Below are 13909 nucleotides of genomic sequence, written 5' to 3'. Positions count from 1 at the left end.
AATTTATGAGGGACCTATATATATTTTATATATTTTTTTCTCAACATTCTTGGTCAGTAGTGCAGCTCGAACAGTAGAATGTACATTTAAAGCATTAACGTTTTTTTTAAAAAGCAAACTGTAAATAAATCAAATTGAAGAACAAAAAAGAGCATTTACTCATTTCAAAAATACTTGTTTGGAATGTTTCATGTACTCAAATAAAAAGCTCCATTTCTTATTTAGTTGTTTATCACATGGAATTACAGCCAACATACTTGGTTGTTTGTTCTTAGAAGGACTCTTTGTAGACATTTTATAATATTTCAAGCCTTTTTACAAAATTGTAGCTTTAATCTGTACAGAAAATGAAAAGTATTTTAAGTCACATCTTTTGTATGCAGAAAATAAAGGTTGTGAGGTAAATATACTTCAAAAATAAAGCTGTAGGAAACTACACATTGTGCCTGTCAATTTTTTTCTTTGCAATAAAACCACATGTTGAGGTTGAAAGTTATTTCAGAATGTGGATACCATGTTTTAATGCAAGAAGTTGGTTGTGAGTCTGACCAAATATCAATTTTTGCCCCGAAGTAACGAGTTCTGGTGAAGAATATTTTTGAGGTGCATTTGCATTTGGCCCCACTTTATTTTCCTTCATTTTTTTTTCATTGTGAAGAATATGAGCCTTACAAAATCTCTTTAAAGCTAGAAAGAGCAGAACAGAACATGTTCAACCTTCTTTCTTATCGTTTGCCACAGTGTGTAGTTTATAGGAAAGCAAATGGTCAGGGAGATGATTCCCCGCTGATGCATTAAGATGTCTGTGCCAAATGTTGAGCATGTTTGTTCCCTTGCCAGTACAAAAATATCTATATAATATTGCTACCATGCCATCCAGGAAATATATTTTAATTGGATTGGGCTTTTTATTTAATCCTCAAAACTTCAATTATCCCATACAGGATGGAACCAGAATCAAGCAAATGTCATTTGAAGAGGTCTTCTTAAAACCTGTCCAAATGTTTCTTGTTTTGCAGGATGTATAGTACTAACACTTGTAAATTCACCAGACCACCCATGATTTAATAATTTAATTGTCTTTCTTAGGACAAGCAAGGGGTAAATGGGTAACTTTGCAGATGAAAATTTCCTAATTCAAAAATTTGATGGGAGCACAAAAAGAAACTAATTTTCCTCTCCGTGATTGCACCAAAACCTAAGCCCTGAACTGAATTGAACGATTTATTGTCACTTGTATTTAACAAACAAATAATGAAATTTGTGATATGTTGCAATGCTCTGATGCCGTTTTGAGTTACAGAAGGTATTAAGATATAATTAAAATACAGCTTCCTCCCATCTAGTGCTCTGCTTGACATGGTGTGGTAGGAGGGTCTCCACAATGGCCTGTATGCCCACTGACATCCCAGCACCGCAATCCATTCCAGGAACCCTGCTCCAGGCACTGCTGCAAGAAGTAAGAACTGCTGTAAGGTCTAGACCCGAAACGTCAGCTTTTGTGCTCCCGAGATGCTGCTTGGCCTGCTGTGTTCATCCAGCTCCACACTTAGTTATCTTGGATTCTCCAGCATCTGCAGTTCCCATTATCACTGCTGCAAGAAGTAAGCTGGGTTCCACCTTTAATTTATGCAGCAAAAAGCTCCAATCCTGTGTGAGCTGTTTCTGATGAGGAAATTGAAAGTGAAAGAAAGACTCGATACAGATGTAAAGCAGTGAGCAGCAAACGAATGCTCCTACATTGTTTTAGATTGTTTTTTTCATCATTACGTGGGACCATCAGCATGCATCAAGACATCAGTGAAGATGATATTGAGGTGCCTTTTCCTAATAATATTAGTAATGGCTGTCTATTAGTGTTTGGTCTATTGCAAAGATAAGCAGTTCAGTGGTATGACATGAGCCCCTAAAATAAAGTTAGGACAGGGCCAAGCTAGGATGTACTTACTAACACCACGTGTGGTTTAAGATTTTCTTCCCCATAAAATATGTTGATGCCACAGAGTTGGATGGTGTATTAAAAAATTCTATATTTGAATCTGAAAATGTTTTTGTTAGGAAAAGGGTTTGGAACCAAGGCAGGAGTTGGGATTTTTATCAGGATCCTCAATGATCAATCTGGGTTGTGGAACAGTTTTTTTGGGGGGGGTGCGGGTTCTTCCTGTACCTTTGTTCCCAAGACTGGTCACCTCCGAATATATAGAGTTTTACTCCTTTGCAGAAGGGCCGAAGATAGTTAGATGAAGGAGATGGGAAGTAGGCAGAGAATAACAGATAAGCAAGACAGTGCGTGGTTTTTGACAACAGAAATGGCCTCATTTAAAACTCTCACACTTACATCCTGTGGGGTGAACGTAATTTTAAAGCTCGATGACTGTCTATGTTATTGCAAAATAATTTTTAAAAATTGCGTAACTAAATGCTGCTAGGATCACCCCAATGGTTAAAGGCACTTTTTGAAATGGATCCCTGGTTTCGTGACTATTCTGTGCTGGGTTAGCTGGTCTCCAGTTGAGGTAGACGTGTCAATAAAGGAAGGGAGGGAGTGGCCAGGATTGGCAGATATAGCTCCCGATTTCAAAATTGTGGAGTGCAGTCAGAAACGGGCTATGCAGTGATGGCCGGTCACAATGGAATATATCGCTGATAACTCCAGGTGGCCAACTGGAGCAGAGACAAACTTGAAATGAAACAAAAAAATACATCGGCAGGGAGGGGAAAGAAAGCAGTGCCTTTATATAGCACCCTTTTTTACAGTCAATGAAGCACTGTTTTTAGCTTTATTCATTCATGGGATGAGGGTGTCACTGATTAGGCAGCATTTATTGCCCAGAGGGCAGTTAAGAGTCAACCACATTGCTATGAGCCTGGAGTCACATGTAGGCCGACCAGGTAAGGATGGCAGTTTCCATCCGTGATGGGCATTAGTGAACCAGATGGGCTTTTTCCAACAATCGATAATGGATTCATGGTCATCCTTAGACTCTTAATTCCAGATATTTATTGAATTCAAATTCCACCAACAGCTGTGGCAAAATTCTAACCCAGGTGTCCAGAACAATATCTGGGTTAACAGTCCAGCGATGATACCACTAGAACATTGCCTCCCCGTTTTAACATGTAGACACTGTTGCGGGAAATCTGACAGCCAATTTGCACACACAAGATCCCATCAACAATAAAGTGATAGCCAGATATTACTCGGGGTGGAGTCTGAGGAGTGAATATTGGCTAAGTGAAAATCGTGTAGAGGTGGTGATGCGGTAAGGACTGTGGTGGAATACCTGGAGCAGGACCACCATGAGGGCCCCTGGAATACCAGGCTGGAAGCTCCAACGCCCAAACAAGACTACCTCATCAGGGTACCGCAACACTGTACCAAGACCGCCACTTCTCCTCCTTCAGGCACCCGGGCCTAGCCCATGGACATGGAGCCTCATGCTGGCCTACGGGTCCAGGCTGGGTGGGGTCAGCTGCGCTCAAGGGAGACCCTGGGCCTGGGGTGCAACCATGTCTGACTCATCCTTGCGTCATTGCTGCTGCCACTGGAGGCTCCCCTTTCACTCGCTTTTTTCCAGTCTCAAAAGAAAACAAAGACAAAAAGAAATAAAAACAAGAGAAAAAGTAAGAAGAATTAAAAAAGAGAAAACAGACAGGATTGGACAAGCCCTGGACTCAATTCAGAACTCATTAATGATTGAGGCCGATGTTGTGGAAGCTCCCATAGTTTTAGTGTTAACCACAGAATTCAATCCAAAAAGTTAAGCTGCCCTTACAGCTGGGATTATCCAAGGAATGCTGACCTCAGCAATATTTAAATATCTACAGTCAGTGAACAGTGTCTTCACACGACTCCGTTCCATTGAACTGTTCACAGGCTAGTCCTCTGTGTGTGCATTTGTCCAACACAGCTGGCTCCATCTGAAGAACATCCTCATCTCCTCATAGCACAATGATCATCCAGCAGTTACAGCCACACAAATAAAATTCACCCTCCAAACACAGGGACACTGACAGGGAGCCCAGTGGGATTCCATCTGCACGGACGTTGCAAACCTAGCCCTGGCTCATCAACTGCTGCTCTAACCTTTTGGCTCACAAATGGTGGTGCATTGTACAGTATGGCAGCGGTAATGTGGACCTCTTTCCCCCCAGTCCCACACTGCACTGAACCCAGGGCAGGCAGCGTTACAGTCAGGGTAATAGAGTGGAATGGAGTTTCAGAGTTCAAGCTAGGAAATGAGCGACTCTTGTCTTTCGTGTAGGCTTTGGGAACTTGGAAGGTGTTCTCTACTTTGGGAATGTGGGAATACTTTGGGAATTACCATAAAAACCAGTGCTTCTGCCTCCCAGCGCTTGGTTTAATCGTTCCATTGAGTGAGTGGTTTAGCAGAGGCCAGGATTTTTAGTTGACACACTAGGCCAATGTGTAAGGTGCAGATGCAGTATTTTCTGATGGCGAATGTCTTCCTCCTGTACTGCGTGGCTGTCTATTTCAGCGTGATTGCTCTTTGAAGGGGGCCATGTAGCACAGCAGTGGGACACCCCACTCTTCCCCCCCCCCCGCCCCGAGAATGAAACACTAACTCTGCCCACTCTGCATGTGGTGGCAGCTATTTGCATTGGCGAGCCAGATGAGGATGGAAAGCAGCAAGGTCACGCTTCATAGCATGATGCCTGGGCTTTGTGTCTGCATTAAACAGCAAAGCAGGGCAGTAAGGCTGTGAGCTTGTACAGCCTGAACAAGGCAGCACAGTGCAAAAAGGCAAGGCAAGGCAGAGAAGCTTCGAGGCAGAAAGTGAGTGACTGCTAAGTGATCAAACAAGGCTGGGCCCTGAGCTGGGTGTCTGTCCCTGCTCACAAAGTGCCTTGGCAGTGGAATTACAATGAAAGGGGCTGGTGTATTCCAAAGTGCAACATGGAAGGGGAGTACTGTACTGCAAGAGCTGAGTGAGGATGGGCAAGGCTGGTACATGTCCAGTGCCAACTTCCGTGGAGAGGGGGGTATGCATGCGGCCCTGAGATGTTGGTGACTGATCTCCTAGATGGAACAGCAGTGAGACAGAGTTGCCAAACGCCCATTCTGATGTTCCTGCCCTGAATATTATTGTCTAGCTTCTGTCCGACAAGTGGGAGAATGGTAAACTGCACATCGATGAAGTGTAAGTGGATGCAAATATGTTTCTCGTCAACATCAAGAACTCATTTCTTCCAATCGCCCCATACTTTCTCGTCTGGCCTTCTGTCGCCCACATCATTCAGGGGCTGAGAAGATTCTATCCCCTGTGTCTGGAAATGCCTCAAGAGATCACTCCTCTCGTGTTAGCTGCAAAGTATAGGCCTGGCTCAGTAGTGGTCTCCCTGCCCAGGGGATGGGCTCTTACCCAAAGCTGTCTCTTCACTGTTGAGAAAAACACGGCCTTTCCAATGCGAAGATAAACCAAGCCTCATCGAGGTAATGCAACAGTAACTATTGCACCTTCTGAGGATTTGTGGGGAATGGGAAAGAGGTCTGCGACAGATGCTGCCAGACCTGCTGAGCTTTTCCTGCAACTTTGCTTTTCTTCCTGATATACAGCATCTGCAGTTCTTTTGCTTTTTATTAAGATAATCAGAAGATTTATCTCATGGCTCTTTAGATTGTGCAAAAATTTGTTTTATTTTTCCACATTGTTATGAACTTTCAAAGTGATTTTGTTTTGTCAGTTGATAAGCCTTGGTAGATCTATGAAGTACACTATATCAATGCACCTTGTTCACTCATTGATCTGTGTTTACCTCAACATCAAAGGGAAGTATCAGAGTGCAATCATGGTGTGTGCTCTGTCCTCTCTCTCTCTCCAATAATCCAACCTCTCCTACCTCTGCAGCTTTCGTAGGAAATCAAGAATGACAAAGTTAATGATTAATCCCTTATCTTCAACTGAATCTTATTTCACTGTATGTTCAGTGGTCATTCCTGCATCTCCTCAGCCTGATCCTTGTGAGTTTTCTGCAAGTACTTTTTAATCTTATCATTTATGCTTTTTTTTGCAGCTTTTTTTTCACTTTGCCAGACCATTTGCCAAGGCAGTAGCCTCCCCCTCACACAAGGATTCAGAAAAGTTTACAAAACTCGATGAGCTGATGACCTGCGAGTGTCAGCAACTCAGTGAGCAAACAAAACTGTTTTCCCTTACAAAGAAAACATGAGGATGTCAGACTGACAATCCTCAACAAGGTCATTTGTTTATTTTTCTTCATGAGGGCTGAGACCTGTTGGAATCTCCATAAATACCCACAGGATGAGGGGTCCCATTCATGTTGCAACACTGACCAAGCTTTCAAAGTATCTCATAGGCTGTAAAGCACACTGTGATATTCTGAGGTTGTAAAAGGTGTTATACAAATGCAAACCTTTCTCTCTTACCCAGTGTGAGTCCAGCAGTAATTACCACTGGTAAGTGAATAAGCCAACACTGAATGAACTCACTTTTAGCGAGTTTTGAGAAGATTTGTAGCTCAGGTTGAGGTTCTGGATGTGAGTTTGCTCGCTGAGCTGGAAGGTTCATTTTCAGACGTTTCGTCACCATTCTAGGTAACATCATCGGTGAGCCTCCGACGAAGCGCTGGTGTTATGTCCCGCTTTCTATTTATCTGGTTAGGTTTCCTTGGGTTGGTGATGTCATTTCCTGCGTAACCAGATAAATAGAAAGCGGAACGAAACACCAGTGCTTTGTCAGAGGCTCACCGATGATGTTACCTAGAGCGGTGACGAAACGTCTGAAAACGAACCTTCCAGCTCAGCGAGCAAACTCACATCCTGAACTCACTTTTCCTATAACGTGACAGATATATTACATTTCGGCCATTTAGCCCACTTTGCCCCTCGATAAGTTAGAAGTCACATGATATCAGGTTATAGCCCAAGAGGCTGATTTGAAATCACAAGCTTTTGGAACATAGTCCCTTTCAAATGAACCTGTTGGACCTCAACCTGATGTCATGTGACTTCTAACTTTGTCCACCCCAGTCCAACACTTGCACCTCCATGTTATAGCCCTCAATAAGGTCCTGGCTGATCTGATCGTGGCCTCAACACCACATTTCCACCTGCCCATATATTCTTTGACTCTCTTGTTAGACAAGAACCAATCTAAGTCATTCAGCATGGAAACAGGCCCTTCAGCCTAACTCATCCATGCCAACCAAGTTTCCAAAACTCAATCCATCCCATTGCTTGTGTTTGGCCCGTATCCCTCTAACCTTTTGCTATCAAGCACCTGTCCAAATGCCTTTTAAATGTTGTAATTGTACCAGCCTCCACCACTTCCCCTGGCAGCTCATTCCAAACATGCAGCACCTTCAGCATGAAAACGTTGCCATTCAGGTCCCTTTTACATCTTTTCCCTGTCATTTTAAATCAATGTCATAAGAACATAAGAACTAGAGCAGGAGTAGGCCATCTGGTCCCTCGAGCCTGCCCAGCCATTTAATAAGATCATGGCTGATCCTTTTTGACACGCAGCTCCTACTACCCTTAATTCCTTTACTGTTCAAAAATGTATCTAGCCTTGCCTTAAACACATTCAGTGAGATAGCTTCAACCGCTTCACTGGGTAAGGGATTCCACAGATTCACAACCCTTTGGATGAAGAAGTTCCTCCTGACCTCAGTCCTACATCTGCTTCCCTTTATTTTGAGGTGATGCCCTCTGGTCCTAGTTTCACCTGCTAGCGGAAACAACCTCCCTGCCTCCACCTTATCTATTCCCTTCATAATCTTATATGTTTCTGTAAGATGTCCCCTCATTCTTCTGAATTCAAATGAGTATAATCCCAACGTACTCAGTCTCTCCTCATAATCTAACCCTCTCAACTCTGGAATCAACTGAGTGAATCTCCTCTGCACCCCCTCCAGTGCTAGTATATTCCTTCTCAAGTAAGGAGGCCAAAACTGCACACGGTACTCCAGGTGTGGCCTCACCAGGGCCCTATACAGCTGCAGCATAGCTTCCCTGTTTTTTCAACTCCATCCCTCGAGCAATGACAGACAGAATTCCATTTGCCTTTTTAATTACCTGCTGCACCTGCAATCCTACTTTTAACGATTGATGCACAAGGACACTCAAATCTCTCTGCACAGCAGTGTGCTACAATTTTTTACCATTTAAAACGTAGTCCTTTTTGCTGTTATTCCTACCAAAATGGATGACCCTCACACTTATCAACATCATACTCCACCTGCCAGACATTGGCCCACAAGGTGAGGGAGCTCATCGCCCTCTGGGTGTCCTCTGATTTTGGATTCCCTTACGCTGGGGAAAAGACTTTGGCTGTTTTCCTTATTGCATGATTTTGTAAGCCTCCATAAGGTCACCCCTCAGAATCTGACACTCCAGGGAAAATAGCCCCAGCCTATTCAGCTTCTCCCTATAGCTCCATCTTTGATGTGACTATCTCTCTTACAACAATGTGCCACGTTAATGACTCTGCCACAACGTTAAGAATATTTAATTACCCCACCTCAATTGCTGTCTGGAGAAGAGACTCACTCCCCTCCTTCTTTATAAATGGTTCCCCTAGCTCTAGTTGCCCTCACAAGATCCATTCAGCATCATTCCATCTCACCACCTTATATGCTTCAATAGATCACCTCTCTTACTCTTCTAAACTCCAATGGATATAGTTCCAACCTGTTCATCCTTTCCTCATTAGATGAATCCCCTCATCCCAGGTATCAGTTGGGTAAGCCTTCTCTGAATTGCCTCCAATGCACTTACATCCTTTCCTAATTAAGGAGACCGAAGCTGTCCACAGTACTCCAGGTATGGTCTCACTAACGCTCTATACAGCTGCAAATAAACTTCTCTCTTTTTATATTTCATTTGCCTTGCTTTCCTAATTGCTGTACCTGCAGATTAACTCTTTGTGATTCATGTACCAGGGCACTCAGGTCCCTCTGCAACCTTTTTCTCCCTTTGAATAGCGTGTTACTATTCCATTCTCCCTGTCAAATTGGGCACGCTCACTAATTATAGGCTATTTGCCAAAATTGTGATCACTCATTTAGCCCATCTTTCATCTCTTTACAGGCTCCTTATGTCCTCCTTGCAATTTACATTCCTAACTATCTTTGTGTATCAACTTCAAGATAAGTTGTAAATGGTTGAGACTGTAGCCCACTGATCCATGTGACACTTCACTTGCTACACCTTGCCAACCTAAGATCACCACAGCCCTCTGTGACAATGAGTTCCACAGATTCACCACCCTCTGGCTGAAGAAATCTCCCCTCATCTCAGTTCTAAACAGTCATCCCTTCACTCTGTGTCTGTGCCCTCAGGTCTCTCCTGCTAGTGAAAACATCGTCTCCATGTTCACACTATCCAGGCTGCTCAGTGTTCTGTAAGTTTTGATCAAATCTCCCCACCTTGTCCTTCTAAACTCCATTGAGTACAGACCCAGAGTCCTCAACTACTTCTCACATGACAAGTCCTTCATTCCTGAGGTCATTCTTATAAACCACCTGTGGACCTTCTCCAAATCCAGGCCATCCTTCCGTAGATATAGGGTCCAAAACTACTCACCATATTCCAAATGCAGAGATAACAAAGTGCGGAGCTGGATGAACACAGCAGGCCAAGCAGCATCAGAGGAGCAGGAAAGCTGATGTTTCAAGCCTAGACCCTCCTTCAGAAATGGGGGAGGGGAAGGGGGTTCTAAAATAAATAGGGACCGGAGGAGCGCCTGGCCTGCTGTGTTCATCCAGCTCTACACTTTGTATCTCAGATTCTCCAGCAGCTGCAGTTCCTACTATCTCTGAAACAATATTCCAATTGCAGTTTGACCAGAGCTTTATACAGTCTCAGCAGTATATCTCTGCCCTCGTGTGCAATCCTTCTTGAAATTAATGTTAACTTTAAGGTTGCATTGCCTTCCTAACTACCAACTGAACCTGCAAGTTAACTGTAAATGATCACTGAGCTAGTACTCCCAAGTGCCTTTGTGATTCAGATTTCTGAAGCCTTTACCTGTTTAGATCATAGTCTACATCTCGACTCTTTCTAACGAAGTGCATAACCTCACACTTTCCCAAGTTGTACTCCATCTGTCACTTCTTTGCCCACTCTGCTAGCCTGTCCAAGTCCTTCTGTGGCCTCCCCACTTTCCCAACATTAACTATCCCTCCAGCTGTCTTTGTGTCATCTGCAAACTTAGCAACTTTGCCCAAATCATTAAGGTATAACATGAATAGTTGTGGTCCCAACACTGACTCCTACAGAACTCCACTGCCATTCTGAAAATTTATCCCCACTCTCTGCCTTCTACCGATCAGCCAATCCTCAATCCATGCCAGTACCTTGCCTCTAGCACTGTGGGATCTTATTTGGTAGCCTCCAGTGTGGCACCTTGTCAAAGACTTTCTGTAAATCCAAATAGATCACCTCTATTGGTTCTCCTTTATCTAACTTGCTCATAATTTCCTCATAGAATTCTAATTGATTTGTCAGGCATGACTTCCAAGAAGTTTGCTATCTCCTCCATAATGATGAATTGTAAAACCTCACCAATGACTGAGGTCAGGCTCACCAGCCCAGTGTTTCCTGTTTTCTGGCCTCCCTCCATCCTTAAACAGGGCTGTTACAGCAGCCAGTTTCCAGTCCTCTGGGACCCTCTCTGGCTCCAGTGATTCCTGAGAGATCACTCCCAATGTCTCCGCAATCTCCTCAGCTATCTCCTTCAGAACTCTGGGGTGTAGTCCATCTAGTCCAGGTGACTCATCCATCTTCAGACTTTTCAGCTTCCCCCAGAACCTTCTCCTTAGTCACCTCTGCTCCCTGACTTTTGCCCTCTTTTACCTTTTAGGTATCAAACAAATTTTGCAATATCCTTTGATATATTATTAGCTCACTTACTCTCATGTTTCAATGTTTCCATCTTTGCTGATTTTATTTCGTACCCTCTGTTGTTTGTTAAAGAGTTCCTAACTCTGTGGCTTCCCACTAATCTTCATCACATTATATCCTTTATCTTCTGCTTTTACATTGTCCCTGACTTCGCTCGTCAGCCATGGTTATCTTATCTTCCTTTTAGTGTGTTCCTTCTTCCTTGGGATGAATTTCTGCTGTGCCTCCTGAATTATCTCCAGAAATTCCTGCTATTGCTGCTCCACCATCTTCCCTGCCAGGCTCCCCTTCCTATCAACTCTGGCCAGCTCCCCCCTCATGTCTTTGTGATTACCTTTACTTAATTGTAGTACCGTTACATCTGATTCCAGCTTCTCTCTCTCATACTGCAGAGTGAATTCCATCATATTTTGATCTCTTCCCCTGAAGGGTTCTTTCATCTTAAGGTCCCAAATCCAGTCTGTCTGATTACACATCACCAAATCTGGAACTACCTGTTGCCGAATGGACTCTACCAGCAGCTGCTCCAAAAAAGATCTCCTTGACGTTCCACAAATTCCTTTTCTTGAGATACGCCACCTTCCTGATTTTCCCAGTCCACCTGCATATTGAAGACTGGCTGATTTATTGTAATAGTACTTCTGTTACTTTTGCATCTCCTGCTTTATTTTCTTCCCCACATCCTGACTACTGCTACGTAACTCCCATCAAGGTCTTTTTTCCTTTGCGATTCCTCAGCTCTATCTGCACAGGTCCTAAGCCTTCTGACTGTATATCACTATAATTTGCATAACAAATTTTGAGTTGGTATTTTATCAAGTGCCTTCTGCAAATCTATGTACACAGTTTTCCCTTTATCTGTATTGCTCGTTACCTCCTCAGTGATCTCAAATAAATTTATTAAACGTTGAGTTAAGATGACATTCCCTTTGTTTTTTGCTTCCAGTCTCTCTCCCTGTCTTGAGCAAGAGTCACATTCTCTATTTCCTACAGAGAATGCTGCAGGAACTCAGCAGGTCTGGCAACATCTGAGGGTAGAGTTAACATTTCGAGTCCAGGATGGCCGTCATTTGAAACTGAAATAACGTTTGTCGCACTGTCTGTTTCTGTTCTTTCACAACAGCTGGAGAAAAGTATCCGGAGGCTCAGGGAGATGTTTCATGCAAAAGTTGCTCCTGTGCCGAGAGCACAGTCTCTGATGAGGAAGTATGACAATGACTACGACCTGGTGACTCAAAAAATCATGCAGCTGAAGGACCAGGATGATGGTACATTTCCAACTCAAATACAAACATAGGAAACAGCTGCAGGAGTAGTCCAATCAGCCCATCAGCCTGCTCCACCATTCAAAATGATCATGGTTGATCGTCGAACTCTGTCCCCTGTTCCCACTTTGTCCAAGACCCCCACCCTTTGATCCCTTCATCCCTGAAAATTATATCTAATCCCTTCTTGGAAAGATTTAGCACTTTGGCCTCAACAGTGTTCTTTGCAGAAATTTCCACAGGCTGACCAATTTCTGACCAGCCCGGTAGCTCAGCAGTTGGCACTGCTGCCTCACAGCCCCAGGGACCCGGGTTCAATTCCACCCTTGAGTGACTGTCTGTGTGGAGTTTGCACATTCTCCCCGTGTCTGCATGGGCTTCCTCCAGGCTATAGGGCACTGCCAAGCCTGGGGCTAATGCCTGCAGAAAAGAAGGAGGTTAGTGGAGAAGAGAAGCACAAGGTTACTCTAATTCAAACACTGGCCTAACTCTCCCAGTTCCTTGGTCGTCCCCTATAAAGCAGTTTTTTTATTTTTCTTTTGTGGTTAAAAGTGAGTGGAATTAAAGAACATCAATCCCAAGCACTAGTTATCACCTATGTATGGGTGGAGAATTTAGCTTCTACATTCCCATTATCCAATGAACATGCGTTTTTTTAAAATCTTTCTCCAAGGGATGTAGGACACAGCAAAGAAAGGGTGTTTGAGGCCTTATTCTTGGGCAGGAAGGTATAGCAATGGTCTCCTGAGCAACATGGAAACCTAAGAAATGAGCCAGTTTTCCCAAATTTGGCCAATCCATAGGGCTGAGACAGGGAAAACATTCTTCACGCAAAGTATAATGATCGGGGTTCCAATCTGCTGAATATAATCAAGAAAGAGATGGATATATTTTTTAGGTTTTAAGGCTATCGAGGGTTAGGGGCATGAAGTGGGAAGATGCCATTGAGGTAAAGAATCTACCGTGATCACATTCAATGGTGCAAATGGGGAAGCAGTCTCAAAGAGCTGAAAGGCCTAATTTAGCGCCTACTTTTTTCCGATCCAATTGAATAAAACCTGATCCTTTCAAACAAGTGTAACTGCAACAGATTCCTTTCTTTCAGACCCAGAAGGTGAAGAGGAGAACCAGGTAGAGCATGGTGCAATGGATGCGGTAAGGTTAATTCTCTTTCTGCTGACCTTTCTGCCGCTTTCAAAGGCCATTTGTTCAACAAAAGCCTCAAAACAACAAACGATCACAGAATGATCGACCCCAGCTCCAGTTGTCCATCAATTGTCAAGCGATAACTTTAAAAGTGAATGCCCCACCGAGCTGAGGTCCATGCGCTCGGGAATAAAGTGAAAGATGCATGCTCAGGGTTTTAGTTATTAGAGGAGGCAGGCAATTCTCTCAAACAGTTGCCGATTTTGTTTCAATTTCCTGACATTTTGGCACTTCAGCTTGGGCCAGTTGTTTAAGACTATGGATGAATTTGACGGGTTAGTCACAGAGATGTTTCCGCTGTGGAGGGAGTGTCCGGTGACCATATTACCAGGGGCTGGCTTTTGGATCAACTAATAATTCAAGGCCACCACAGATAACATCGGCTGCAAAGCATTCAGAACAAAGAAACAGACCATTTGGCTCCACCAGGCCATAAGGATGTTAAACCCAACCCAACATCCTTTTCAGACTAAATCTATCATTGTAACCCTCTATTAGCTTCTCTCTCAACTGCTTGATGAGCGTCCGGTGGAGCGCTTCAAAGAATTCT

At 43.6% G+C, this 13909-nt stretch overlaps 1 protein-coding gene across 1 annotated transcript in view; it reads left to right on the top strand.

Moving 5' to 3' along the window:
- The first annotated feature begins 1693 nt into the window (after positions 1–1693).
- Positions 1694–13909, top strand: part of LOC125447517 (microfibril-associated glycoprotein 4-like) — a 53669-nt gene continuing 41453 nt past the window's right edge. Inside the window, exons 1-3 of the mRNA XM_048521960.2 lie at positions 1694–1817; positions 12012–12156; positions 13259–13308. Of these exons, the coding sequence (XP_048377917.1) occupies positions 1731–1817; positions 12012–12156; positions 13259–13308 (282 nt within the window). The 5' untranslated portion in view covers positions 1694–1730. The remainder of the gene's footprint in view (positions 1818–12011; positions 12157–13258; positions 13309–13909) is intronic.

This window comes from Stegostoma tigrinum, chromosome 35, assembly GCF_030684315.1.
Source record: "Stegostoma tigrinum isolate sSteTig4 chromosome 35, sSteTig4.hap1, whole genome shotgun sequence".
In the NCBI taxonomy this organism is placed as follows: Eukaryota; Metazoa; Chordata; class Chondrichthyes; order Orectolobiformes; family Stegostomatidae; genus Stegostoma; species Stegostoma tigrinum.
This window is presented reverse-complemented; position numbering and strand designations above follow the sequence as displayed.